This window comes from Homarus americanus, unplaced genomic scaffold (genome assembly GCF_018991925.1).
Source record: "Homarus americanus isolate GMGI-L3 unplaced genomic scaffold, GMGI_Hamer_2.0 scaffold367, whole genome shotgun sequence".
Lineage (NCBI taxonomy): Eukaryota > Metazoa > Arthropoda > Malacostraca > Decapoda > Nephropidae > Homarus > Homarus americanus.
The window spans coordinates 2,817,804-2,845,607 of NW_024743709.1; the positions used below are offsets into that span (position 1 = coordinate 2,817,804).

Below are 27,804 nucleotides of genomic sequence, written 5' to 3' on the forward strand. Positions count from 1 at the left end.
AACATACAATAGCAAATTTAGAAACTGGACCTTTCTATTTGGTTGTCACTAAGTGAACCACATGTGTTACTCTTAGTTTACCAATTTTCTTACCTTTCAATGGGATTCACTTCTCTAAACATTGAAAAAAATTTTAGCTTCTCAGTACACATACATATTGTCCATTAAATATATACAAGAAATAAGTAAATATTTTGTCTACAACACACAGTATCTTCATTAAAAGTTTTTTCATTACTACAACAGATGCAATACTCTAAGTTGGTCTCATGATTAATCATGTGTTATAACAAACAATCTGTCCAATTTCTTTCAACAGCATAAGTATCTTCATCTATTTACCAGTCTAATATATTATTTTCAAAATATACTGCCAATACAGTGATCATCAGTCATCAACTGAAAACAATATTTATCATTACTCTGTGCATATACCCACCAAACTGCTGATTAATAATGCACAAACACCAAAAATTCACAGCAGCAAACTCATAGGAGCACTAGCACACAATCTGACGCACACACATACAATAACTGTTTAAGAAAATACTGTCATTACCAGGTTCCTTAAATATTACTAACGAATCTGTCAGGAACAAAGACAAGAAAGCTAATATTTATTACAAATAAAGATACCCTTGTGAAAATATGCAGTTTTATGTACAGTAAGTTCCATATTGGTGTCAAATGTTGTCCACCTAATGGTAATAAAACTAATATTACAGAACAAAGATACTCAAGTAGAGAATCTTAGCTCAAAATATAGCTTAGAGATCAGAGTAGCTAACAAGTGGAAGGCTATGAAATACTAAACTGAAAATAATCAACAACAGCATTCCATTTACAGTATATACGTATTTTTTTCTCAATGTTCATATTTTCATGAGTACAGCAGAACGTCGATTTAAAGCGATTCAATTTAAGATTATTGGTTTAAAGCGACACCCAAAATTAAGGACAATGTTTTAACTTAAAGCTATCTTTCCTATTTTGCGAGAGTCAATCTGGCGCATCATATTTTAAAATTCGCGCCTAATGTTTCTCTGGGTATGCTACACTGTCCTAAGGGCAAAGCTGTACTGTACATGTACTCAAAATATTGTACGAAATGATTACTAAAAGTTTTGTCTCGTGAAAACTATAGCATGATTATATTCCAATTAATCACTATATTATAAGAATTCAAGCAATGTAAATTATATTCTCCCCGGTCACTTCTGTGACATTTTATAAACAAAAAACAAAAACTCAATCTAAAGGACATAAAGAAACAAATAAATACTTCACTAGACCTTCGGCGCCAACTGTCAATCGTGTCACTGTCACCTCCCGAGCAAGGGTTGGGTGGTTATAGGCTTACAGTTTTTATCTTATATAATATCACAGACTAAAGTTTGGAGAATATAATTTGCATTGCTGTAATCCTTGCAAGACAGTGAATAAATTGAATATAAACGTCATATCTTTTGCAAAAGAGAATTTTTTTTAGCCCCTTGTAATAAAATTAATTAGAACATGTCAGTTCAGTGACACTTCAAAAGAGAAAACTTAAAGTCACTCTTAAGGACAGATAAATAAATAAACACTAAACCTTGGCATCAACTGTCAAGCATATCACTTCACCTCCCCACCCCAATCTTCCCATCAGCTGATCGCTAGTAAACAGACCATTTCACGTCCCATAATTTTAGCTGTGTTGATTTATGAGTGTTTGTTTTAACCTAATATTACAAAAAACAATGTTTTGTTTATTCTAGGAGATGGGTTGAGGTGCATCTGGGTAGACTCTCAGTCTTTTTAGTATTTTGTGTTTCTCTCAAGTACCAAACTAAATTATTCCATTGAAACAACACTTTGATTTAGTGCGAATTCGGTTTAAAGCGAACCTCTCTTGGAACATATCTCATGTTGTATCGACGTTCTACCGTACAGTACAGTACTGTACTTGTATATTTTTTTTACTCTGATACCAGTATAATTAAAAATATTATAAGATTATAGCTCTTGTAAATGCACTTCATAATTCAAGTTTTAAAAGGCTGGTTTTTCACTTCAAACGAATATTCATATACAGTTGTACCCCGCTTAACGCGGTCAATTGAACCCACAGGGTACCGCGTTAAGTGAACAACAGAACATATGGGATTAATTCCAATAGAGACTGGCCCGACCCCCAAACTCCACTTTTTGACGACACACAACTATGTTGTAGTAAAAATATTATATTAACTTTATGATGGTATGCACACACAATTAATAATTAAGAGAAATATCAATACAGTGGGGTATGCTATAACGAACGGATCCTACTACGAATATTCCTATAACGAACGGTTTTACCTATAAAATTGAGAATGCTATAACGAACGAAACTCCTACAACGAACATTATTTAATTTTTTTTTTCTAAGTTATTGTTTTTTATTACAAGTATTAATGATATTCTTTATTTCAGGGGTTTAGATGCATATTTATGCACTTTTTTACAATTTTTACAATTTTATATTATATTTTTCAGTGTGAAGTGGTTGTATTTGGGGGCCTGGAACGGATTAATCCTATAACGAACGAATGCTATAACGAACAAGGATCTAGAACCAATTAGATTCGTTATAGCATATCCCACTGTATTAGGTTTTTTAACACTTACATTAGTAGAAAAGATGGCTGGGCACACGGGGATGGGCGGTTGGTTCCGAGGCAGAGGGCAGATTATTGGCCCTCACCTGTATCACTTGTATCACTATCCACCACAGAGGCTTGCAGGGCCTCTTTGTCAAACCCCTCAAAGTCCATATATGTCCATATCCTCACTATAATTATCACTATCACTGACTTGGGCAGGCTGTGGTGGGTGGCGGGTAAAGAACTCGGTAATGTTTTGATGACTGGGCGACCTTGTGCGCATTGTGCCCGCGTATATGAGTAGATGAACCGCGTTAAGTGAAAGTTCGGTTCTGACGAAGCACCGCGTATATGAGAAATCGCGTTAAGTGAAACCGCGTTAAGCGGGGTACAACTGTACTGTACAGTACAGAGAAGGGAATAAATACTGTATCTATATACAGCTGCACCCCGACTTATGACAGGGCTAGGGACCCAAATCCAGGTTGTAAGTCGAAAATGCTTAAATAATACAAAGAAAATCTAAAATAGGTGTCTCTTTTTCTTTTCAGCACCACAAAACTCTCACTTTTAAGCTTGCCAGCCATTTTAAAGTGAATTACAAACTAAAATTTTGTCAGTACACAGCGCAATCACTGACGTTGGGACTCGAAAATACGTAAGTTGACAAAATTTTGGTACGACTGAGGCGGCCGTAAGTCGAGTAGGCCATAAGTCGGGGAGGAGCTGAATACAGTATATAACCCCTGCACTGTACTGTACTAATGAAAATATGAAAATTGAGAAAAAAATTTGGAACAGTGTAAGAAATGGCTAAGGAAGTAAAGGAGGGAGTTCATTAATAGTGGCATCTCTTGGTACAAGTGGAACAAGCTTAGCAACTATGTAGTAAGTGCTGGAATGCTGGAAAGCTTCAAAAAGAGGCTGGATAGATTCATGGATGATAGAGAGTGGTAGTAACTCTCGACAGGAGCTGCTATGCACAGGCCAACCGGCCTATTGCAGACTCCTTACTTTCTTATGTTCTTATGTTCAATAGAGAGGAGACAAAGCCTGAGAGAAATTCAATGTTAAGTGAATGTTTCAATAACATGTGTGTTAGTATGGAAGACCTAAGATGCTTCACCAGGACAGGGGTGCATGGAGCCCTTAGCACTTGTTCCTCCTCCCCTTAGATAATAAAATACAAGGCAACATAATATATACAGTACTATGAGATAAAACCAACAAAACCAAGAAACAGTAGCATCTGAAGGGATAATGCTTACTAAATTGTGTAGGAACTTACCTTAGACTGCCTGTTTCTTTCTTCTGTGCCACATCCAGCTTGGTTACAAAGGTCAACTTGCCAGTATCATCCACAGAGTATAACATTGGACAGCACCCATGGCCCTAAAAGAGGAATATTGTTACAAAAAGATTAAGAAGTGAAAATGGATCTCATGGTTATAGCCATCCTAGGTAGTGAGAAGAGAAAGTCAAATGTGCTCGATAGAGAGTTGTACAAAAGGGAACAATTTAGGTCAATCAAAGAAAGTTTATTGAAGACATATCCAGTACATGTTCACAGACACAAGCATGTTTCATTAAATAATTCTGAACATAGGATCAAAGGTTAAAAATACGAATGCTAGTAACTGTTAATACCAAGGAACTTATAAGTAATGCTATAAGTGTAAGACTATGGCTACTTACCACTGCCACCAGTGATTTTAGTGAGACCCAGGTTACAGCAGTAAAAGGTAGATACTCCGTTTTCAACTGGGTTTTGGCCATTTCCTTCCCAGCATCGGCCACAGTGAGACTGGAGTCATGGCCCACCCAACACACACGGTTACCATCTCCAGAGAAACTCACACTGTGCACCCAGCCCCCTGCACAAAAATAAATATATATTATGGGCTGTTCCCTGTGAGTAAATAAAATAATAATAATAAACGGTTTATTAATAGCGTTGCAGCCGGTGGCTGAAAATACAGGTGCTCCCCTACTTACGACGGGGTTAGGGACCCAAATCCAGGTCGCAAGTCCGACATAGATAAAAAAAATAAATAAATAAAAAAAGAATTCAAAATTTAAAAAAAATAAATAAATAAAAATCTCTAATGAAATACAGTACACTAAATGTAATAAATAATGAGGAATGGATACAGTACAGTAAAAGTAATAAATGATGAATGGATACAGTACAGTAAAAGTAATAAATAATGAGGAATGGATACAGTGTGACTGAGCACTTACCTTAAATGTAGTCAGCTGAATGCACACAGGGCCCCCATAATTTTCTATTTACAGGATACATGGAGACTATGTTTATTGGAAGAAGCAGAAGAGGAGACAGGGCTGGGTGGATCATCAATGTCACTTTCTTCAGACAGGTTTAAGTGCTGTGAAAACTTGCTGGTTGAAGGTACTGGATCATCTTGAGGGATTGAAGAGGCAGCACTGGTGGGGCATGAGGAGACAGCACTGGGGGGGCTTCTTGAAATAGATGTCCAATTTAGACTGCACAGTTTGCTTTTCTTTTCATTATAAATTTCTCTGTAGCAAGCAAATGCATCTTGGATAGTTCTGTCAACTTTGGCATAACGTTCATATAATTTTGATCCATGCCATCAAACATTTGCATTGCTTTATTAATTATAGCAAATGCCTCTGCCATTTGTTTCACTGAAAACTTTTTGGGGGGTGCAGGTTCTTCTTCTACATTTTGTCTCTCTTCTTCCTCTGCAATTTTCTGTGCATCTAGTTCATTAAGATCCTCGTTACTGAGCTCTTCCGCTACACTTTCAACCAACTGTCCAACATCTTCATTATCAATTTCTAACTCCAGCTGTTTACCTAACTCCACTATCTTGTTACTAATATCCGAAATAACTTTATTTTCATTAACTCCTTTGAAACTGTCCGCATATCTTTTCAGGATTTTCTTCCATATTCCACTCATGCAATGTTTTGTAACCTGATCCCATGCTGCACTTATGTTCTTTATACATGACAAAATGTTGTACTCCTTCCAAAACTCTGAGCGTTTTCTCACCTTCAGTAGCAGCAACAGCCTGAGCGAAGGTCGTGCATAAATAATACGCTTTAAAGGCAGCAATAGCACCTTGATCCATGGGTTAGATGATATAGGTAGTGTTAGGTGGAATGTACACTACCTTAACATCAGGGTGCATGTCGTCCAGATGTGGTGGGTGTCCCGGAGCATTATCCAAAATCAGTAAAATCTTGAATGGAATCTGTTGTTGCAGACAATACTCCTTGGCTCGTGGAATGAAACAAGTCATGAACCAATCCTCAAACAGTACTAGGGTCATCCAGGCTCTCTTATTACTGCGATAAAACACTGGCAGTGTGTGCTTGCTTACATGTTTAAAAGCCCTGGGGTTCTCTGAATGATAGATCATGAAGGGCTTTAGCTTGAAACCAGCAACATTCCCCCCCAGCAGAAGTGTAATTCTGTCCTTGAATGCCTTGAATCCGGGCATTGTTTTCGCCTCTTTGTGGATGTATGTCCGCTCAGGCATGCGCTTCCACAATAATCCAGTCTCATCCACATTGAATATTTGCTCAGGCAAATAATTCCCTTCCACAATCACATCATCTAACTCCTCTTTAAAAGCTTCGGCAGCACCAACATCGGCACTAGCTGCCTCTCCACTCACCTTAACATTGTGTAGACTGTAGCGTTTTTTAAATCTATCAAACCACCCATGACTTCCTGTAAAGGTTTGATCACATTCATCTCTTGCCTGCTCCTTCAGGCTTTGAAACAGGCTTCTTGCTTTAGCCTGTATGGTTAGAAGGCTTAAGGGTACACGCTTCTGTATCTGGTCTTCCATCCATATCACCAATAATTTTTCCATATCGTGAATAGGACCTTGTCTTCACTTTGATATTATAGCTCCCTTTATAGGTGTTGTTCCTTTCACTACTTCACGAATACGTTCCTTGTCCTTCAGAATAGTGGATATAGTCGAGTGTGAGAAACCTAGGTCGCATGAGATTGTTGCTACTGTTTTTCCATTCTCATGCTGTGTTATTATCATCATTTTCATCTCAAAAGTAATTGCCTGTCTCCTTTTCTTTGGAACACCACCAGCACTCTCACTTTTAGGCTTTCCAGTCATTATAAAGTCAATTAAATATGATAATAACGAAAGTTCACAGCGCGATCAGTAAAGGATACGATAGCCAAACACAAACAAAGCGCTCCACAGAGTGAGTGTACCCACTCGCCCCGGACGGAAACGTTTCGGGATAGAAAATGCGAGCGTCATTTGAAAATATTTTTGGTCACGACTGCCGCAGTCGTATGTCCCGACGGACGTACGGTCAAAGCAGGTCGTAAGTACCAATGGACGTAAGTCCATGTGGTAGTAAGTCGGGGTCTAGCTGTATACAAACTTACATGTGATTTAGACATAATAATATACGCTCAATACATTTACAGGGCTGTACAGTACATAAATCAGGAGTTGTTTATTATTTTAACAATAGTTGGAATGGTGCTATTCTTATATCTATCGGTGCGGGCTCTTATGGGCTGAATTTTGTTGTAGTGGAGGACTGCACGAGTTGGGTGGGGGGCTGCCGGTGGCAGGAGGTGGCGATGACGAGGGTGGTGCAGTAGTCCACTGCCAAACCTTTCCAGTGCTTGGTGGTGGAGATTACTGAGGGATGGAATTTCCAGGGTGGAGAGAGCATTGGTGTAGCCGGAGTATTCTGCGCCGAGCATGATTCTGCAGGCCCTTTTCTGTACCTTCTCCAGCTAACGTTGTTGGGTGGAGTTGAGAGAAGACAACCAGGCTGGTGACGCATACGTTAGTTTGGGGAGAATAAAAGCGTTGTAGATGGTCCTCAGCTCTAGCAAGGGTGTCCCAAGTGACCTAAGTCGTCGTAGCATGTAGAGTACTGGTTTGTGTGAAGCATCAATAGCACATCAGACAGATCGTTGGGATCAAGTCTTCAAAAATTATGATAAACAAGACCAAAAACTTCATACCTCCTCCAATAGGTTCACATTTACAATAACTGATATATAAGACGAGAAACCTTCATACCTCCTCCAGTGGAATTAGAGAACTCCGTCATAAGTTGGCCAAGAGGCATCTTCGCCCCCCAGGGAGTTGGAGTTGGTTTTGGCTCAATGTCTTTAATCCAAGCCGAAAATATGCGAACCTGTGGGAAAATATTTTAAATAATGTATGATGATGACTTAACAACCTTATTATAAATGTCTCCTATTTACTTTATACAGCATTTGCTGAACATAAATTTTGTTAAAAAGATTCAATAACTCTTTCTAAATTAACTATGAATATAATAATAAACGAACAAGAAATTAACAATTGCTTTGTACTGAAACAGTGAGAAATTGAACCAGTGATGAGAGAATGCTAGTGATTTATGAATCAGTCTGCTCATATCAATACCTATGAATTAAATTTTATACATATATATATTTTTTGTCACTATAGTCGACCCTCGTTAATTCGGACCCCTTTAATCCAGATTTTGGATAAATCGGACGAAATTTGAACTGTCCGTATCAAATTTCTGGTTCTGGGATTGTCCCAGTTGCAATTTCAAATTCTGCGTCACTACTAAGGAATAACGACGTCTCTGGTGCACTGCTAAGATAAAGAGAAAACGGACGACTCAGGCGTCCTGAAGTGAGAGAAAACGGACTCCTATGACGGGGCACTCAAATAAAGAGACATGGCTACATGTTTTGTGGGCTACCCACTGTACAGTATCCTTTTCATCACTTTGTAATAAACCTAGTCATGCCTGTGTGTTTCTGATAATTACCATAAAATTATATATTTATATATTTAGCGGTTGTACAAACACAAGGCCTCACACATGCCACTCAAACTGACAGACTTGACAAGTTTTACCAACCATAAAGACAGTTGAAGCTTTAAACATCACTCACAATGCATCTTGCAAATTCCAACTGTAATCAGACATACCTAAGTTGCCTCAACAATTCCAACCCCAGTTGCAATATCAAATTCTGTGTCATTAATAAGGAATAACGAAGTCTCTGGTGCACTGCACTCCAAGATTAAGAGAAAACGGAGGACTGAGGCGTCCTGAAATGAGAGAAAACGGACTCCTATGATGGGGCACTCAAATAATCATACACATAGCTGTATAATGCAATATTATGCAATATTAACCCCTAAATCGGTTAATTCGGACAATCGGCTAAAACGGACACCCTTCCTCCCCTATTAGTCCGTTTTAACGAGGGTCAACTGTATATTAATTACAGTAAAGTCTTGAATAACAACGGTAATGTATCCTCCAATATTGCAGTGTAAAGTGAATCATCATATCGCGAATCATAAATTACCATTAAAATAAAGCAATAATAATGAGATGCGTTCCCAAGTGCAACCTTTTCATACCTTTTGTGTGGCTTTTTACCCTTTTTTCCCCTAAAGCAATACAATTAGTGAAAATTGCAAACCACATTCTTTAAATAATGTTTCTGAATGCACCTTATACAATATAAATGAATAATAATATGGTCACACACGAGGAGATGGGACGCCATTGTTTTCATTTGTGTTTACAGCCGGGAGTCCCGGACGATAGTTCTACACGAGAAAATTAAGAAAATAAGACCCTGGTTGTAGCTGTAGTAAAATTAATGTAAAAAAAAATGAATATATATGTTTAAGAACGTTACTTAATGTTAATAAATGGAACAATAGAAGTAGCTAACCACGAATGGACAAGAAGGAAAAAAAAGAAGAAGAAAAAAAAAGAGATGGATTGGGAACGCCAACATATACTTGCGCATTTAAGGATTCCGCGTCATTTATCTTTTTAAGAATATGTACAAAAGATTCATTATTGTTTATTACTGAATATGTATTTGATTGACTTAATCTTTATACAGGTTGTACCTCTCTAGTCCGGCAACCTGGGGACCTGACCGGTGCCGGACCATGGAAATTGCCGGACCATGGATATTCACCCTTTTCCTGGATAGATAGTGACTTGTGCTTATGCCTAGAAGCACTAGCACCACTTTCTCTACGTCATGGTCTCTTTGAAGACATATTGAAGGGCTAAATGTCGTATAGTAGCTTCTCAAATTTCGCGAGTTTTTAATTATTAATGTATTTTATTGGAACACAAAAAAATAAATACAGTTGTACCCCACTTAACGCGGTCAATAGAACCCAGAGGGTCCCGCGTTAAGTGAAATCTGCGTTAAGTGAACAACAGAGCATATGGGATTAATTCCAATAGAAACCGGCCCGACCCCCAAACTCCACTTTTTGACGACACATAACTATGTTGTAGCAAAAATAACATCTTAATTTTATGATGGTACATGCACACAATTAATACTAAGAGAAATAGAGAAATACAGTCGCCAAGTTAATGTCCATTCAAATAATGGACTCAACTCCCTCCCCCTCTTCTCACACTACACTGCTGGCTCTTCCCTCTCTGAGAAATTTTTGGGGGAAAACCACTAAATTTTAATAAATAATACCTCAAACTAAAGTTAGGATAATACAATTAACATTGCTGGATTCCTTGTAAGACCAGGAATATTTTGAATATAAATGTCATATATTTTGCACAAAAGATAACATAGTTACTCAGAGAAAACATTTTATCTAAAATTTGTATGTCTAATGCAAAATATATGATGTTTATATTCAAAATGATCACCAAATTATAAGAATTCCAGCAATGTAAATTATATTCTGGCCGGGTAATTTGTATGAATTTTATGAGCTAAAACAAATATCTTCAGTTAATAAAAAAAAAAAAAATATTCTTCAGGACACTATCTGTCAATCAAAGTACCCCACCTTGCCTCCCCCCCTCTTCCAACCGCGCGGTCAGTCCCAACCCTCCCCCCCCACCCCCCACCAATCCTCCCTTCAAGAGATGTTGGGTGAAAAAAATAAATTTTAACATTTTGTATTAAATAATACCTCAGATTAAAGTTAGGATAATATAATTGACATTGCTGGATTCCTTGTAAGACCAGGAATATTTTGAATATGAATGTCATATATTTTGCACAAAAGAGAACATATCTACTCAGAGAAAACATTTTATCTAAAATTTGTATGTCTAATGCAAAATATATGATGTTTATATTCGAAATGATCATCAAATTATAAGAATTCCAGCAATGTAAATTATATTCTGACCGGGTAATTTGTATGAATTTTATGAGCTAAAACAAATATCTTCAGTTAATAAAAAAAAAAAATATATTCTTCACAGGGTAACAGATGGTCGGTCGGTCCCTCCCTCCCCCCACCCCCCACCAACCGTCCCAAGGAGATGTGTGGGAAAACCAGAATATTTAACTTTAGTAATAAATAATACCTCAAACTAAAGTTAGGATAATATAATTGACATTGCTGGATTCCTTGTAAGACCAGGAATATTTTGAATATAAATGTCATATATTTTGCACAAAAGATAACATATTTACTCAGAGAAAACATTTTATCTAAAATTTGTATGTCTAATGCAAAATATATGATGTTTATATTCAAAATGATCACCAAATTATAAGAATTCCAGCAATGTAAATTATATTCTGGCCGGGTAATTTTTATGAATTTTATGAGCTAAAACAGGCAGTCAGGCAGGGTGGCGGGTGGGGCAAATCTAAAAATAGCGTCTCGAGCCGGACACTCACCGCGTATATGTGGAAAAAATCCGTGTGAAGTGAAAGTTCAGCTCTGGCGAGGCACCGCGTATATGAAAAAACGCGTTAAGTGAAACGGAGTTAGGCGGGGTAATACTGTAAATAAAAATTTTGACGGCGGAAACTTGAATTTCGACGGGTTTGAACGGCCCGCCAACGTGCAGACGATGTGCATAATCGTGTAAACAGTGTCATTTCTCTTATGTACAAAAGATTCATTATTGTTTATTACTGAATGTCTTTTTTATTGAATTAATGTTTATGTGTGCAAAATGCGCAATACAATTCATTAATAATACGTAGAAAATTAAAACACACGAGGAAATGACACAGAATTGTTTTCGTTGATTACAAAACCAGTGACTGACTGGTTCTACATATAAACTGAAGAAAATAAGACCTTGGTTGTAGCTGTAGTAAAATTAATATGGTTGTTTTAAGTAATATTATTTAATGTTAATAAATGGAACAATAGAATTAGCTAACGATAATGGTAAAGAAAAAGAGAGATCGCATATGTAAGTGCGCATGCGCACACGTGAAAACATATCGTCATTATTTTACATAAGAATATGAAAGCAACACTTATTTACTGTTCATATATATTTTAATTAATGTTTCTGAATTTGTTTTTATTGAATTAATGTACGTGTGAGCAAAATTAACAATACAATTTATTAATAATACGTGGAATATTAGAGGAGACGAGACGGCTGCCGGCATTGTTTATGTTAAAGCTTATGAAACCAGTGACTGATTGGTTCTACATATAAAACTGAAGAAAATAAGACCCTGAGTTTAGCTGTAGTAAAATTAATGTAAAAAATTAATATGGTTGCTTGAAGTACCTGTAATGTTTTTAATGTTAATAAATGGAACAATATAAGTAGCTAACCATTAATGGTAAAAAAAAAAGTGAGACTGCTCGTATGTAAGTGCACACATGTGAAAACATATCGTCATTACTCTACATAAGAATATGAAAGCAACACTTATTTACTGCTCATATATATTGAAGGGTTAAATGTTGTACTCTGTATAGACAAGCAGAGAGAGAGAGAGAGCAGCCGAACTGCCGGATGTAAACAAACCTTAATTTCCCGCGGCTTTTTTTTTTTTTAAGGGGATTAGCCCACCCGGGCATAGGTCACTGACCCACATTGGGGCCTGAGGGGCAAAAATTTAATACTCCTGTAATAATAATAATAATTCAGATAAGGAAAAAAAAAAAGCTGCCTATCTACCTATTGGACAAACTAAAATCGTTCCGGACCACGGGAGTTTCCGGACCACAGAATGCCGGACTAGAGAGGTACAACCTGTATATGCAAAATGAACAATACAATTCATTAATAATACGTAGAATATTAAAACACACAAGATGATAAGAGACGGCATTTTGTCAGTATTTACACCCACAATGTCAGTATCCACCTGAAACTGAAGAAAATAAGACCCTAGTTGTTGTTGTAATAAAATTAATGTAAAAAATATGCATGTTTTAATTACTGTTATTTAATATACAGTAGAAGTAACCACTGATGTTAAAGAAAAACGTGAGACTGATAGTGGAACGCCAATGTATACAGTACGTGCGCACTCAAGGAAACATAGTCATTTATCTTCAGAATATGTACAAAAGATTCATTATTGTTTGTTACTGAACATGTATTTGATTGAATTAATGTTCATATATGTGAAATGAATAATGTAATTCATTAATAATACATAAAATATTAAAACACAAACGAGGAGACAAGACGGCATTGTTTTCGTGAGTGACGATGGTTCTACATAAGAAACTGAAGAAAATAAAACTGGTTGTAGCTGTAGTGAACTTAATTTAAAAAATGGATTACCTGTATGTATGTTTTAAGTAATGTTATTTAATGTTAATAAATGGAACACTAAAAGTAGCTAACTATTAATGGTAAATAAATAAAGCGAGATGATTGGGAACGCCAAAGTATGAACAGTAAGTGCGTACATTTGAATACATATCGTCATATCTCCCCATATGAATATGAAAGCAACACATATTTACTGTTCATTTATGTTTTGAATAATATTTACGAATGTAAAACAAAAATTGTACTCACCAATGGTGGAAAAGTCTAAAACTTAAGGACAGCCAATGAATATTGTGCGAGTTTTTACTCAGATGATGAAGTCATCATGTTAAACTCTGGCTGAAGCTGTAGCTCTCCATAAAGCTGTTGCTGAAACCGTTATTGAACCTGAAGTTGATGTTGAAGCTGCTTATGATGCTGAATTTGATGGTTTGGGGAATAAAAGCTGTCGAAAGAACCTTGCACTGCTGCTTTCTTTTCTCATTATACATCTTTATGTAGAGGTCATTTGCATTTATTTAAATTTTAATGCTTTGTTCTGTTAATGGATGCACTTCAGAAAATATGTTCATTGCTTGCTCCATATAATATCCACAGACCTCTCACCTTTTTCATATCGTTTAAACACATCTTGTTTCTCGGCTTTAGAAACAACACTACCATCTCTTGCTCATGTTGAGTAGGGATGCAAAAATGCTGTAAGAAACCTGAGAAAGTTTTTCTCCTGTTCCTGTTCAGATGCTTGAAAACAAATGGACCGCCAAGCTCCGACTGTGGTTTACTGGCGATGCGCATTACCACTCATTAGCCAAGCAGTTTCTTTCCTGAAGGCACTCTTCATTTTTTTTAGTATTTTTTTTAATAGATATCGGGATTTAGTTATTATTTATATGAAAATATAATTTTATTTTATTTTTATTATATTTTGGCCGTAAATACGAATGAAATAAGGACGTAAATTGAATTGGGTGCTAAATTATCTAGGATCTTATACAGCTCCTCCCCGACTTACGACCTACTCGATTTCTGTCCACCCGCACTTACGACCTGCCTCAGTCATACCAAAATTTGGTAAAATTACATATTTTTGAGTCCCAAAGTCAGTGCACAGACAAAATTTTCATCTGTAATTCACTTTAAAATGGCTGGCAAGCTTAAAAGTAAGTGTTTTGTGGTGCTGAGAAGAAAAAGAGACACTCATTTAGATTTTCTATGTATTATTTAAGCATTTTCGACTTACGACGTGGAAGTCGGTCCCTAACCCTGTCGTAAGTCGAGGAGGAGCTGTATATGAAAAGTTGTTTGTCGAACCGTTGTTATCAGAGGCTTTACTGTAGTCCTAACAACCCTATGAGAGTCAATTAGGTTGAAATTAATAAGTTGTTGAAGGTGATTCTTTTGGAAATAGACACAGTACTGTACATTAGCAGTACAGTATATAAAGGGAGACCTCGCTTAACGTCAGGATTACGTTCCTAAAAATGCGACGTTATAAGAAACATCGTTAAATGGATCAATTTTCCCCACAAGAAAGAGATAAAATACAGGAGTTATGTTCCTGAGCCTCCCTTTGCCCCATGAATAACGGTACATACACAGAAAATCATTGCCATTTCTATAGAAAATAGTGCATACATACATACTTACAGTGATTTCTGCTATAACGCGTGTTTTGATAACGCGATTTATGAATTAGGAACGATATTTGTATAACGCGAACGCTTGTTTGCTATAACGCGATTTTTGCTTACTATTTCTCCAATTTTGTGAATATAGCAAAGAAGAATATCAACAAGAAGCGTTCCGGTGATAAAATTCCTGGTGATGATCGTAAAAGAAAGGATATAACACTAGAAGAGAAGCTCGATTTTATCAACCTCAAAATCACCCTTCTCCCCCATCAAGTAAAGTGTTACATTTACTGTATGATTTCATTATTAGATATGAATGTAACATTTATTTAGACCGTGCTATCCTTTGTGTTAGGCTAACTACTAAATTTTTTCGATTTCGAGTAATCTGCACCTAACCCTATTTTCTCCATAAGCCCTGTTATTTCTATTACGCGATTTTCTATAACACGATATTTTACAAGAACACAATTATCGCGTTATAGCAGAACTACCTGTACTAAGTTTGTATTGGTACTCACCGATGGGCAGAGGTGGTAGAGCGAGTGTGTGGTGGGTAGTGAAGCATGGCGGGAGGGGAGGAGTGTGGCGGAACCGGAGGAGGGCGGGAGAGGAGGGGGGTGGTGAGTCGCGAAGATTGTGCTGAGCCGAGAGAGGGTGATACGCCATAGAAAGTAGTCTATGACGATGCAAAACGACGAAGTATCAGATCACCGGGACGTTAAACGAATTTTTGGTCTCTTTAAGTTTAGCGATGTAGTATCGAACCAATGTTAAACGGGATGACGTTAAGCGTGGACTACCTGTATCATACAGTACAGTTGCAGTAATCAGGTTAAACATCTGTGGGGGAAAAATATAAAAATATTGTACCATTCAAACTGTGATATGGTAACCAGCAGGACAACACAATACAAACCACATACCAAAAAAAATAAATAAATAAAAAGATAAAAAAAGACTACAGTACTGTATACCTTGAAGTCTGCAGCTCCTGCAGCCAGAAGTATGTTATTGGGGTGCCAGTCCAAGGTGGTGATGGTGGACCTAATGGGCTTCTTGATGTGCTTAGACACCCACCAGTTGTTCTCCTGCTCGAAGTAACACACAGATATCAGACGTGCTCCTGACCCTACAGCAAACTTGTTTTCTGTGGATAAAAAAATCAAAATCAAAATACTGTACTGTATAGGCAAAGCTAACCCAAATTCATTAACATATTTAGGAGAGTTAATGATTCAAAATGTGTCCAAGTTTTTGTTGTGTTATATCCACATAAACAGCTTCATCAAGATACTTTCCCATTTGCCACATTCGCAAGATGCCTTCATGAACACACACACACTTATGGACAACCATGTCCAACATCAATGATATTCACACACACAGAGTCTTATCTCTCTTTGAAAAAACTGACACCCTTTCCTAGGGAACTGTACTTTTAAGATATCTTAACAAAAAAAAGAAAAAAGAAATCTAGATCTTTCATAAAATTGCAGATACAAAATAATGTAGTTGCCCCCCAAAACTATAATACTGTATGCGTTTTTCATGAAATACAACTCAGATAAGGGTGTGTGGCATGAATATGGTATACTATACAGTACTTGGAAGGCTCCACACAGGCTACCCAACTGTACCAAGAAACTACACACAAAATAAAGTGTTTAGTGTATACAGTATGTACTGTGTTACTCAACATATGACAAAGTACAATAACAAACCAACTGCCTGACCAGTTATTTAATAAGCTGATGAGTGGTGAAATTATAAATAAATAATATATACTGACCATTAGGGGACCACTTGACACACGTGGCAGCACGGTTGATGCGCAGCAGCACAAGAGTTGGACTCCACTTCCCATCCATTGCACAAGTCCACACATAAGCATTCCGATCCTAAAAGTACATACACAGTACAGTATTACCTTAAAGCTCATGGTTTTAAAGCTTGCATCCCTCGAAAACTCACAGATTGACATGGAAAATAAATAAAAAAATCTGAGGCTGTGTGCCAGGGATCAAGAGGAATCAACACTACAGGACATTACAGAGTACAGGTTGACAATCCCTTATCCGAAATCCTTGGGGCCAGAGGAATTTCGGATTTCGGAATTTTTCGATTTTCAGAATAGATAGTTTTTTTTTTTTTTTTAATGTGTATTAGCCCACCATTAGCCACCGGGCATAGATCACTGACCCACATCAGGGCCGGGGGATATAATAAAAATTATAATACTAATTATAATAATAATAATGATTCATAGGTCTAGGTCGTGTTTCACACTTACGATCTTTTTTTTCATTCTTGTATTTATTATTATTATTTTATTACAGGTTGACTATAAAAAATCCGGCAACCTCGGGACCTGAGGAGTGCCGGATTTTCGAAAATGCCGGAAAACTGATGGTTATATTTGCTGTATAAGTTTAACAGAAAATGACTACCTGTACAGTCCTTTAAACAAAGAAAATTAAACACTAAATGAAAAGCAAATGAAATTTTTTTATATATGCTGTATACAGTATATTTAACAGAAAATTACTACCTGTACAGTCCTTTAAAAAAAAGAAAGAAAATTAAACACTATACAGCAGCAATTAAATGATAAAATCAGAAGGATGAGCATGAATGCTTGTTAGCAGGTGCAAGCAAGACCCAACAGCTGATTCTGGAGTACAGCGCTATCAAAACATAAACGGCGTGTCCAGAAAACAATGGTGCGCCAAGGCAGGAAATTTGAAAATGCGCTCCGAAATCCATGCCGGAAAACTGAAGGTTCCGGTTTATCAATTGGCGGATTTTTGATGGTCAACCTGTATTACAGTACTCCTGTAATACAGTTAACCCTCACTTTACGCGGTCCCGCATTCCGCGTTTCCACGGTGCCTTGCCAGAACCTAACGTGCTCACATTACGAGGTACGTGAACCCCATTACGCGGAGTGTGTCCGGCGCGACGCTATTTTTAGATTCGCCCCACCCGCCTGCCTGCCTGTGCTCCTCGCCTCTCCCTCCTCCTCCCTCCGCTTGGGCAAGCCGCGCGGTAAGGTTGCGCAGTGTGTGTCTTTGTTGCGTTATCACCGACGTCATATGACGTATCGGACTGTGATTGGCCATGCATCCCTACCCCCCTCTGCTGCCTGCTGTAATTGGCTTAAAGTATTATGACGTGTCCACCGGGAGGCGGCCTTGACCTAGCATGGGTTTCTCCTCAGTGCCTCATTGTTCATCAACTTCCATCGGTTCTACCAGAGAAACCTTTCCTTACCTGGACCCAGCGGCACTAAGCCAAAGAAGATACGACGTTCCTTAAGCTACGAGGTGAAGTATACCATCATCCAAGAGTTGGAGAAAGGAACAAGGCAGGTTGATTTGGTGCGCCAGCATGGTGTGAATGAATCTACGATTCTAACAATAAAGAAGGATGCAGCCAAGATAAAGGAGCACATGAAGATCACAAAGTCTACAGGTGCTTCTATGATCAAGTATTTTCACAACCAAGTGCTTCTCAAGACAGAAAAATTACTTGTGAGGTACTTGGTGCATCAGGCGCGACGGAACATGGCGGTTGACACGTGCTCTGTTAAGGACTACGCACGTGAACTGTACATGGCAGTGGCACGAAAGATGGGAATTACAGAGCCCAAACCCTTTAATGCTTCCTCTGGGTGGTTACAGAGGTTTAAGATCCGGAACAAGATCACCAATATAAACATTGGTGGTGAAGAAGCGAGTGCTGACCGTGCTGCGGCTCGGGAATTTCCTCCGATTTTACGTGAGATTATGGAGGAAGGACAGTACAGTGACAACCAGGTGTTTAACATGGACGAATCTGGTCTTTTCTGGAAAAAGCTACCTTCCAAGTCCTTCGTTGTAAAGAATGCCAGTAGGATTCGGAACCGGAAGATGCAGAAGGAACGCATCACCGCCCTGTTTACCACCAATGCCTCCGGTACCTGTAAGCTCAAGTTATCGGTGATCCACAGAGCACGCAAGCCGCACGCCTACAAAACCATGGACATGACCAAGCTAAATGTCCACTGGCTGACCGCACGTAAGGCGTGGATGTTCTCTACACTGTCCCTCTCCTGGTTTGATGACTGTTTTGTTCCCGATGTAAAGAAATTCTGTGAGCGACAGAATGTGCCATTTAATATTTTGTTGCTGCTGGACAACGCACCAGGACACTCGCCCCTACTGTTAGATCGTCACCCCAACGTAAAAGTGATCTGCCTTCCTCCCAACACTACATCTATATTACAGCCAATGGACCAAGAGCTAATCTGTAATGTAAAAGCTGCATTCTCAAAAAAAAAAATTCAAACTCCTGAACGACTACACCAACACCAGGGAAGAGTTGCATAACCTGAGTGACACCACCACCGATAGCAAGAGTGAAGAAGATGAGGATCAACAGTTGGCACAGCAAAAAATACTGTTTAAACAATTCTGGAGAGTATTTAACATCAAGAAAGCTGTGGACTTCTTGGTGGAGTCATGGGATCAGCTGTCTATTGCTACAATACGTCACGCATGGAGACATGTGTTGCATGGAATACCAGGTGAGAGGAGGAGTCAATCTGTGACTGGTGAGGTTCAGAATGTTGCAGTAGCAGTGGACCTTGCCAGAGAAGCTGCGCAGACTGTTACAGTTCCAGGCTTCTCCGAGACCACCAACGACGACATCCTGGAGGTGATCAGAAATCCTGAAGTGACTGCCGACGAGATGTTGGAAGAAGATCACGTCAGTGAAGAGGAGGAAGAAGGTGCGTCATTCTCCGAAGAACACAGTTTAACTCATAGCGATATTAAGGGTGCCATGGAGTGTGCAGAGAAAATGAAGTTCTTCCTTTCCTGCGACAATGACCGCTATGAAGTCTTCCATACCCGGCTGGTGCAGGCTATGGAGCCGTACATCACGGTGTATCACCAGCCGTCAAAAAAGCATAACCGAGTTCTTCGCCCGCAACCCACCACAGCCAGCCCAAGCCAGTGATAGTGACAGTGAAGATGACTTTGAGGGATTTGTCAGGGAAGCCCTGACAACTGTAAGTGACAGTGATGGTGCTTCACCTAGTAATGGTGATTCACTTGAGGGCCAGTAATCTGCTCTCTGCCTCGGAACCAGCCTCCATCCCCGTATGCCGACCCATCTCTTCTACTACCATAAGTGTTCCACCTAAGTTTTAGTTTTTCTAACCTAACCTTTATTTTTCCTATGTTAACCTTTATTTTTCCTAACCTAACCTCTTCTATATTACTTGTTTTTTCATACCATCATAAAGTTAAGATAAAATTTTTACTACAACATAGTTGTGTGTCGTCAAAAAGTGGAGTTTGGGGGTCGGCCCAGACTCCATTTCAATTAATCCCATATGTTATGTTATTCACTTTACGCGGGACCCTCCGGGTTACATTAATCGCGTAAAGTGAGGGTTAACTGTATTATTATTATTAATGTTATCATTTTATTTTGGTGTATTTTTATTAAAATTCTTATTTACTCTGAATAATTATTATTATTATAATTATTATTACTATTACATTCCCCAAAAGGCCTGATGTGGGTCAGTGATCTGCTTCTTGGGTGGGCTGTCCCTGTTTAAAAAACAGGAAAAAATAAAAAAAAAAAAAAAATTACCAAAAAAAAAAAAAAAAAATTTGGTTTTCACAGCTTTTCGGTTTTCGGAATTTCGGATAAAGGGTTGTCAACCTGTACCATATTTCCCAGGTTATAAGATGCACCCTATAATTAGCAAGGTATATTTTATATTTTTTGTTTTACATGTATTGAGCTGTACTGTATTGTACTATATATCTTTAATTTTGTTCTATAATTCAGTCCCAATAAAACAGAATTTTCTTAAGCAATTGCATTCATCTACAAAACTTTTTTCCTTTTTAACCTCCTCACTACCCTGTATTTGGAAACCACTTTTAATATTTTACTCGGCTAATGCCAGACAATTTTATTCAGCAGAGTGTGGACCCCGTGCACAAGTGGTTAAGGTGACACAATCAGTACAAACCTTCACACCAAGAATAGCTTCCCATTATTACCAGGAACTATATAACACAACATAGAAAATATCAGCTGCTCGTGAGGGTTGTTATAAGTTCCACTCCACTTGCTAAGTAAAAAGTGTGGTTGATAGATCTGTTAAGTACAACCATAGAGTGAAAAAATGTATATGCTACAATACAAAACTAACTGAACCAAAAAAGATAAAGTTAAAGTCTTAAATTATTTATGCCTTAACCACATGAAAAGGTTAAATAAATACACAGTAAACTTACTGCTCCACATGTAACAATGCGATTGGTGCTGGGAGCCCAGTCAATGCCTGTGACACGCAGATCATGACCCTGGAGTGTTTCCTGAAGCTTCCACTCTGATGCAGCTCTGCCATATATATTCACTTCATTGTTGTTGAGACTCAATGCCACTTCTGTAAGAAATACACACACATGCACTGAGGTTGCAAAACTAGAGAAACAAAACAAAACTACAGAGAAGCTAAGTAGCTAAATAAAATCTAAACCTAACAATGAAAAAAAAAAATAAAATAAAATTAACTCCACCTACTTTCTGGTACAAACTGGGAGAGATCAGAAGCTTTGAACATGTTATGACCAGAAGAGGAAACCAGTCCTGCTCAGGTATAAAAAAGAGGACTGAACCCCCCCCCAGTGATTATGCTGTATTATGACAGCTGTCTGGCTGAAAACTTAGGTAAAATTGCAGATTACAGCAACCAAAGAATAACCTAATCTAATCTTCCAGAATTCTGTGGTTGCATTTATTTTTTTATTTTTATTTTTTATTTTTTTACGGGGAATAAGCAACCCAGCAACAGGTCATTGAACCACAATGGGGCCTAGGGGGCAAAAAAAATAGGAGTAAAAAGAAATTGAATTGCCCACAGAGAAACTGTGGGCACCACGGGCAATACGAGCGTTACAAGTCCACGGCCTTGCCGGCAGTACACGGGATGCCAAATCCACCAAACATTGGCCATTAAAGTACCTGTAAAAAAGAGAGTGAAGCAACATTGAAGCAAAGAGAAAGGGATGAAAGATTATCAATTAAAGGAGGAGAGTCAATAAAATGAAATGCCTTTGATTCCACCTTATCTAACAGTTGGACAGAAGAAGAGCCACCCCCGATATGAGCACAGTACTCCAAGTTAGGACAAATGAATCCCTTATAAACTTGAAGCAACTGCTCAGGAGTAAAGTAGCTACGGCATCTGTACAGCATTCCCAGCTTTCGGAAGGCAGTTTTAGCAATGTTGTGGATGTGTGGCTTCCATGACATATTATAGGTAATGGTGAGACCTAACATATCTATTTTAGAACTTCAGAATGATTGCATCCTGAAATGTGATTGGTGGGAGATCATCTAATATTACAAAAGCTTCTTCTAGAAAAGTGATACAGATACAACTCAGTTTGAAAATTAGATGGCAATTTACCTGCCAGGCAAGTGCTATTTAACTTCATATAGGTTGGTACTCACGGCTGCGGTCCTTATTCCAGGCATGACAAGTGATGGGCACGAGGCCGAACTGGAACACTTCTGTCATGGTGTATCACTTGGAGCAGGTGTCTGTAACACTGTGTAAAATAAATGGTAAATTTTCACAAATGCACCGGTCTTTGTTCAGATATTAAAAATATGTTTTTTCAATGTTACTTGATGAGTTTCGAACAAATTTAATATTAATTTCAGCCGGAAATCAATAGTTCTTTGGGTAAATCACATAAATAAAATACCAACACACTAACAAAACCAAACCTAACCTTAACTAACCTAACACTATTTTTCCGACGAAAATCTGCAATTGACGTAAAACTCTTGGCCAATTATAAGTCTCCTATCGCTATAGCCAATAAGAAACTCCCACACCACCCCCCACACATGCGCTGTAGATGCTTAAGAATCCAACACGGAGGTAAGGAGCACTGCGTGATGGGTGGTCAGACCTCTGTGAGACGTAAACAACAAATGACAACACTTGTGAATGACCAAATCTAATAATATTGAAAAATTAATATCTCGGTTATCCTTAATTTCCGGCGGAAATGTCACAAAAGAAAAATGTCTTAGATTGTCTAAACATTACGAAAAACATATTAATAACAGTGAGAGAAATACCAGTGCAAGATCGAAAATTCACTAAATAAATTATAAAACTTACACAAGTCATAAATAAAACTATATAAATATATCAGGTTTTAATAGGTTCTAGTAAATGTCACCTAGATTTTAAAATATATCATAATGGTAAAAACATATTGAAAAAATGAAAGAAATTGAACAACACCTGCTGGTTTTAGTCATCTCTTCCAAGAATACCTTTATACCCGTTAAATATAAGATTAACTTTAATTTCTTACCGTAAATATTACAAAATAAAGTGGCAACCATCTCTATCCATTAACTAAAACAGTATCTACATGGATATTACAACTATATACAGTACAAATATAAATCTTTCACCAAGTACATGACCATTGTATATAATTATTATCATAGATATACGAATTATTGGTTAAAGGCGATGAATCATTTACAGTAGGCGGCGCCGGATGTGCTGTCCCGCCTCCTATTCTCACGTCTTCCGCCATAACTACGACCTACAATAACTTCTTTCATGCCATTAGGAAGTTAATTTGTTATATATTATCAAAATACATGGAACATAAAACAGAGTTCCTTCTACTTACCTAAATATTGAAGGATATTAGCGGACTCTGGTCAGTCTACGCTAACAACACCCACAAGTCCTGACTTCTGACCAAAACAGCTTGTGTCTCAACCTGTTGGCGTGACTTAAAATAGTTTACAATTTACATAATCAATGAAAAAATCAAATAAATATAAATAATATCTCACTATAAACTTTAATTAGTTTTAAAATATAAAATTAGAATTATTTCACTAATTATAAAATGTAATAAAAACAAATATATACAACTTGAGATAAGATTGAGAGGAATGAAACACAGCTCACGCCCCATTATCAAAAGGTGTTGTGATTGGCTCGACTGTTATCCCGCCAAGTGTGAAAACATTATGGTCTGAATATTACTGCAAACATTATTATTGTTAAGTAATATTTAGTATCGACAATTTCACATGATGAACAGTTCTCATAACAATTAAAACAAAGATTATATAGTGAACACTCCAACAATTCTCAGATCTGTATCGCTCAATAATACATGTTTTGTGGGCTATTGAGCGAAATATGAATAGTCTGATTAACTGATGTGTATGACCGTGGTCATTACAATGCGGCCGACAGAACGACGTTCAAAATTCGGCTTATGCGGCTGTAAGTTTTAACCGCGAGCTTGGGAGTCGTGATACTTTTTGGTGGACGTTGACAGCTGCCACAAACCGTGATGTCATCCTGGGCTTGATCCACGCTGAGTGCTCCATAGTCTTCTTTGCACAACACCAATTATTAAAGTTTTATACATATTGACCTAAATTAAAAGTTAATATATTATGGAGGACAAGGTAGCTTATATAACGATGAATTATTTCTTTGAAACGAAGAAGAGCTTGTTCTCGCAACTATCTACCCCTCCCACTTTTCTTCCCGTTTCTAGGCTTTACTTCTCTCCCTTCCCAGTGCAAAGTCATTTGCCACTTTACTTCATTATCATCATCATCATCGAGAGGTTACTTCCCTGTGGTACTCCGCAGTGTAACTTGATGCTTGGGCCTATGTGGTTACCAATGATAATTTTGGCCTCTCTATTATCGAAGAAGTTACAAAGAAAGGCAGTAAAGTTCTTGGGGAGTTCTTGGGTGGTAATTTTGTATTTGAGCCCTAGGTGCCAGACCTTGTTGAATGCTTTTGCTACGTCCCTTAATACTACTACGTTACATTGCTCCTTGTTGTGCATTGCGTTTGCTATGTTTTCGTAAATTAGGGCTAAGGCTGTATGGGTTCCTCTATGTTTTCTAAATCCATGCTGCCTGGGGTTGTACTTCTCTTCAAATTCGAGATGTGTTCTCAGTCGGTGGTTAATTATTTTTTCTAGGACTTTTCCCGGTGTTTCTAGAAGAGAGAGTGGTCTGTAATTTGATACTCGGATTTACCTGGTTTTGGTATAAGTCTGATGCTTGCTGTTTTAAATTTCCTTGGGAAGTAAGCAGAGGCAAGTGCTGCATTAAAAATGTTTCTGAGTTGGAGTATCATGTTGATTGGTAGATGCTGGAGTATGGGTTTGTTTATTTTACTGATGCCCGGGGCCTTGTTCTTGAAACTGTTTATTGTTTTGTGAATTTCCTCTGCGGTGATTAGTTTGATCAGTGGGGAGAAATCGTCAAGAGCGTTTATGTCTATGCTGGGGCTTGGTTGTGGGTGTCCTGTGATTGGTTACTTGTTGCTCGGTGTTCCTACAGAAGTTCAGGTTGTCTTCCTGGCTTATTTGAAAAATTTTGATCCAATATTTCCTGAATTCAGATTCTTGTTCTTTGGGTTCAGTTAATTTGATTTGGTTGCTATTTAAAATGTAGTTTGATTCGTTGCTGGAGATTCCCATTAGGTTTTTAATTTTGCGCCGGAATTCTTTCGGGTTGTGGTAAATTGCTTCTGTGTCTGCTATTAATTTCTCCCAGTTATTCACGTATGCTTCTTTGGACATGTTTCTTAGTTGTTCGTGTATGGTGTAATATTGTATTCTGGCGTCCACCCTTGTTCTATGATTAATTTGAATAAATTACTGAATTGTGTCTGTAGAATTCTTGATTGATGTGAGTATTGGGGGTGTGGTAATATACGGTGAGTGGTCGTGGGTATGTGGTGTTCCATTGCTTGGGTCACGTTTCTGTACCATATCTCCAGTGTGTTGTCTATTTGGGAAGTGTGTTTGTTGTTTAGTTGGGTTATTTGGTAGTTGCTTAACTCCTTTTGGAATTCCTCCCAGTTGGGCCGGCTGTAGCTGTATCTCATCCAAGCAAGGATCTGTATTGGCGACGTGGAGAGTGTGGCTACTGGTGGTTATTGGGCCGAGTTCCATTTGCAGGTTAAGTAGTTTTCTTTCCCACTTCACCACATACAGTTAATATAATCTAACATTAGCATGATCATTGTATCCTTATCCTTATTATCCCTACAGTTAATATTAAACATTAAGAAATGTAGGAATAATTTGCTATTGACATTGCAGACTGTATTCAGGAGATTTTTAAACCCTTTAATTATCTCTTTGTTATGGAAATAGAAATAAAATACATGTAATGGATATTCTACTGTAGCGTACTGTATGTGGCTAGTTGTCAATTCTCTTATTATTGGGCACACAAACGTACGTACATGTAGATATCTCACACTCAGGAATGAGGTAGGATAGAAACTCACAATGCGCTTTCTGTATATATATTGTACAGCGCAGTGCTTAGGAGTGACTAGGTGAGGAGAAACTTGCTCAGAGGTCCTGTAGGGCGACGAGGTTTCTGAGGAAGCTGGGTGGTGTGGAGCTGTGAGAGATGTTGTTGGTCCAGTAGCCGAGTGTAGAAATGGTCTCCATGACATGACATGACATGACATGAAATGCTTGTCCAACAGAGACACGTATGTCAACACATGACAAACTGTATTTTCCCTGGTACTAATAGGTAAGGTAAACTCGGGTAATTTATCAGAGTCCAGGTAACGATGGCAATTAAGAGATAAAAATATGTTAGTAAATAAATGAAGGATGGTCAGAAGCAAGAAAAACGCAAACACACATGAATATCTGGAGGGTAAAATATGAACGCATTCCAGGCCGAAAAAGCCGTTAAGTCTTGAATACTTTCGAGTTTGACAGGAACTGTTCAGGAGATTAATGACTTTCTTAAATAGACAACTGACACTAACTAAACTATAAACATCGGATTCCCTGAGGTTTGGGCGACAAAATAATATAACTTCAGGAGCGATCGGAAATTCAGGATAGTCCCACGAACGACATAAAATGTGCCACTCTAGCTGGCAAACTCGACACTCACTTACTTGACAAGGTTTGCTAACAATGAGAACAGTTGAAGCTTTCAACACCACTCACAATTGATCTTGAATGTTCCAACTGTAAACAGACATATATCTAGGTTGCATCACCAATTACAACCACAGTTGCATTTTCAAATTATGTCATTACTAAGGAATAATGAAGTCTTGGGTACTTTTAAGATTGAGAGAAAACGGAAAACTCAGGCGTCCTGAAGCGATAAGAAAACGGACTCTTCAGATGGGAAACTTCAATAAGAAAGCATAGCTACATGTTTTGTGGGCTATTGAGCGTAATATGAATCGTCTGATTTTACGTTAACTGATGTGTATGACCGTGGTCATTACACAGCTGACGGAGAAAACATGACGGATTTTACTCGTAGCAACGGATTTAAGTTGGATAAGTTTAGGTTTAGGAGGGAGATAGGAAGGAACTGGTTCACAAATAGGGTGGTGGACGAGTGGAACAAGCTTAGCAACTTTGTAGTAAGTGCTGGAACCTGGAGAGTTTTAAAAGGAGGCTAGATAGACTCATGGATGATAGAGAGTGGTAGTAACTCTCGACATGAGCTGCCATGCACAGGCCAACCGGCCAATTGCAGACTCCTTATGTTCTTATGCTCTTGGCGGTGGGCTATGTGTATACCTTCGTCAGCCAGTGCCCTACCAGCTGAGTAGTTCACCCCTGCTCTGTGTGTGTGAAGACGTGTATAGAGTGTGTGAGTTACTCTACCCTTACACACAATATAAACGTCATAAAAAACTGTCTCGTTACCAACACTGAATTCCTGACATGAACCCTTAACATTATTACTAGTTAACCGTAATAATAATCTACTTCGCAAAATTACGTAATATTTCCCCCAAAATTCGAAAATCTACTTCCCCGAACAGTGGATAATCTACTTTCCCGAAAAGTAGAAAATCTATCTACTTTTCGGGAAAGTAGATAACCAACTTTCCCGGAAAGTAG

General features: G+C 38.0%; 1 protein-coding gene across 5 annotated transcripts in view; it reads right to left on the reverse strand.

Annotated features, from left to right (window-relative positions):
- Positions 1-23,648, reverse strand: part of LOC121877336 (actin-related protein 2/3 complex subunit 1A-B-like) — a 48,086-nt gene extending 24,438 nt beyond the window's left edge. The window contains exons 1-9 of one of the 5 annotated variants that reach the window (XM_042383042.1): positions 23,548-23,648; positions 22,337-22,426; positions 21,115-21,266; positions 16,605-16,713; positions 15,790-15,962; positions 7,691-7,808; positions 4,320-4,498; positions 3,913-4,016; positions 94-114 (exon numbers count right to left, since the gene is read on the reverse strand). In XM_042383042.1, the coding sequence (XP_042238976.1) occupies positions 94-114; positions 3,913-4,016; positions 4,320-4,498; positions 7,691-7,808; positions 15,790-15,962; positions 16,605-16,713; positions 21,115-21,266; positions 22,337-22,403 (923 nt within the window). In that variant the 5' untranslated portion in view covers positions 22,404-22,426; positions 23,548-23,648. Of the gene's footprint in view, positions 1-93; positions 115-3,912; positions 4,017-4,319; positions 4,499-7,690; positions 7,809-15,789; positions 15,963-16,604; positions 16,714-21,114; positions 21,267-22,292; positions 22,435-22,630; positions 22,651-23,547 lie in introns of those variants that run through there. The other 4 variants (XM_042383043.1, XM_042383044.1, XM_042383045.1 and 1 more) reach the window with 4 other exon arrangements.
- Positions 23,649-27,804: the final 4,156 nt, after the last annotated feature.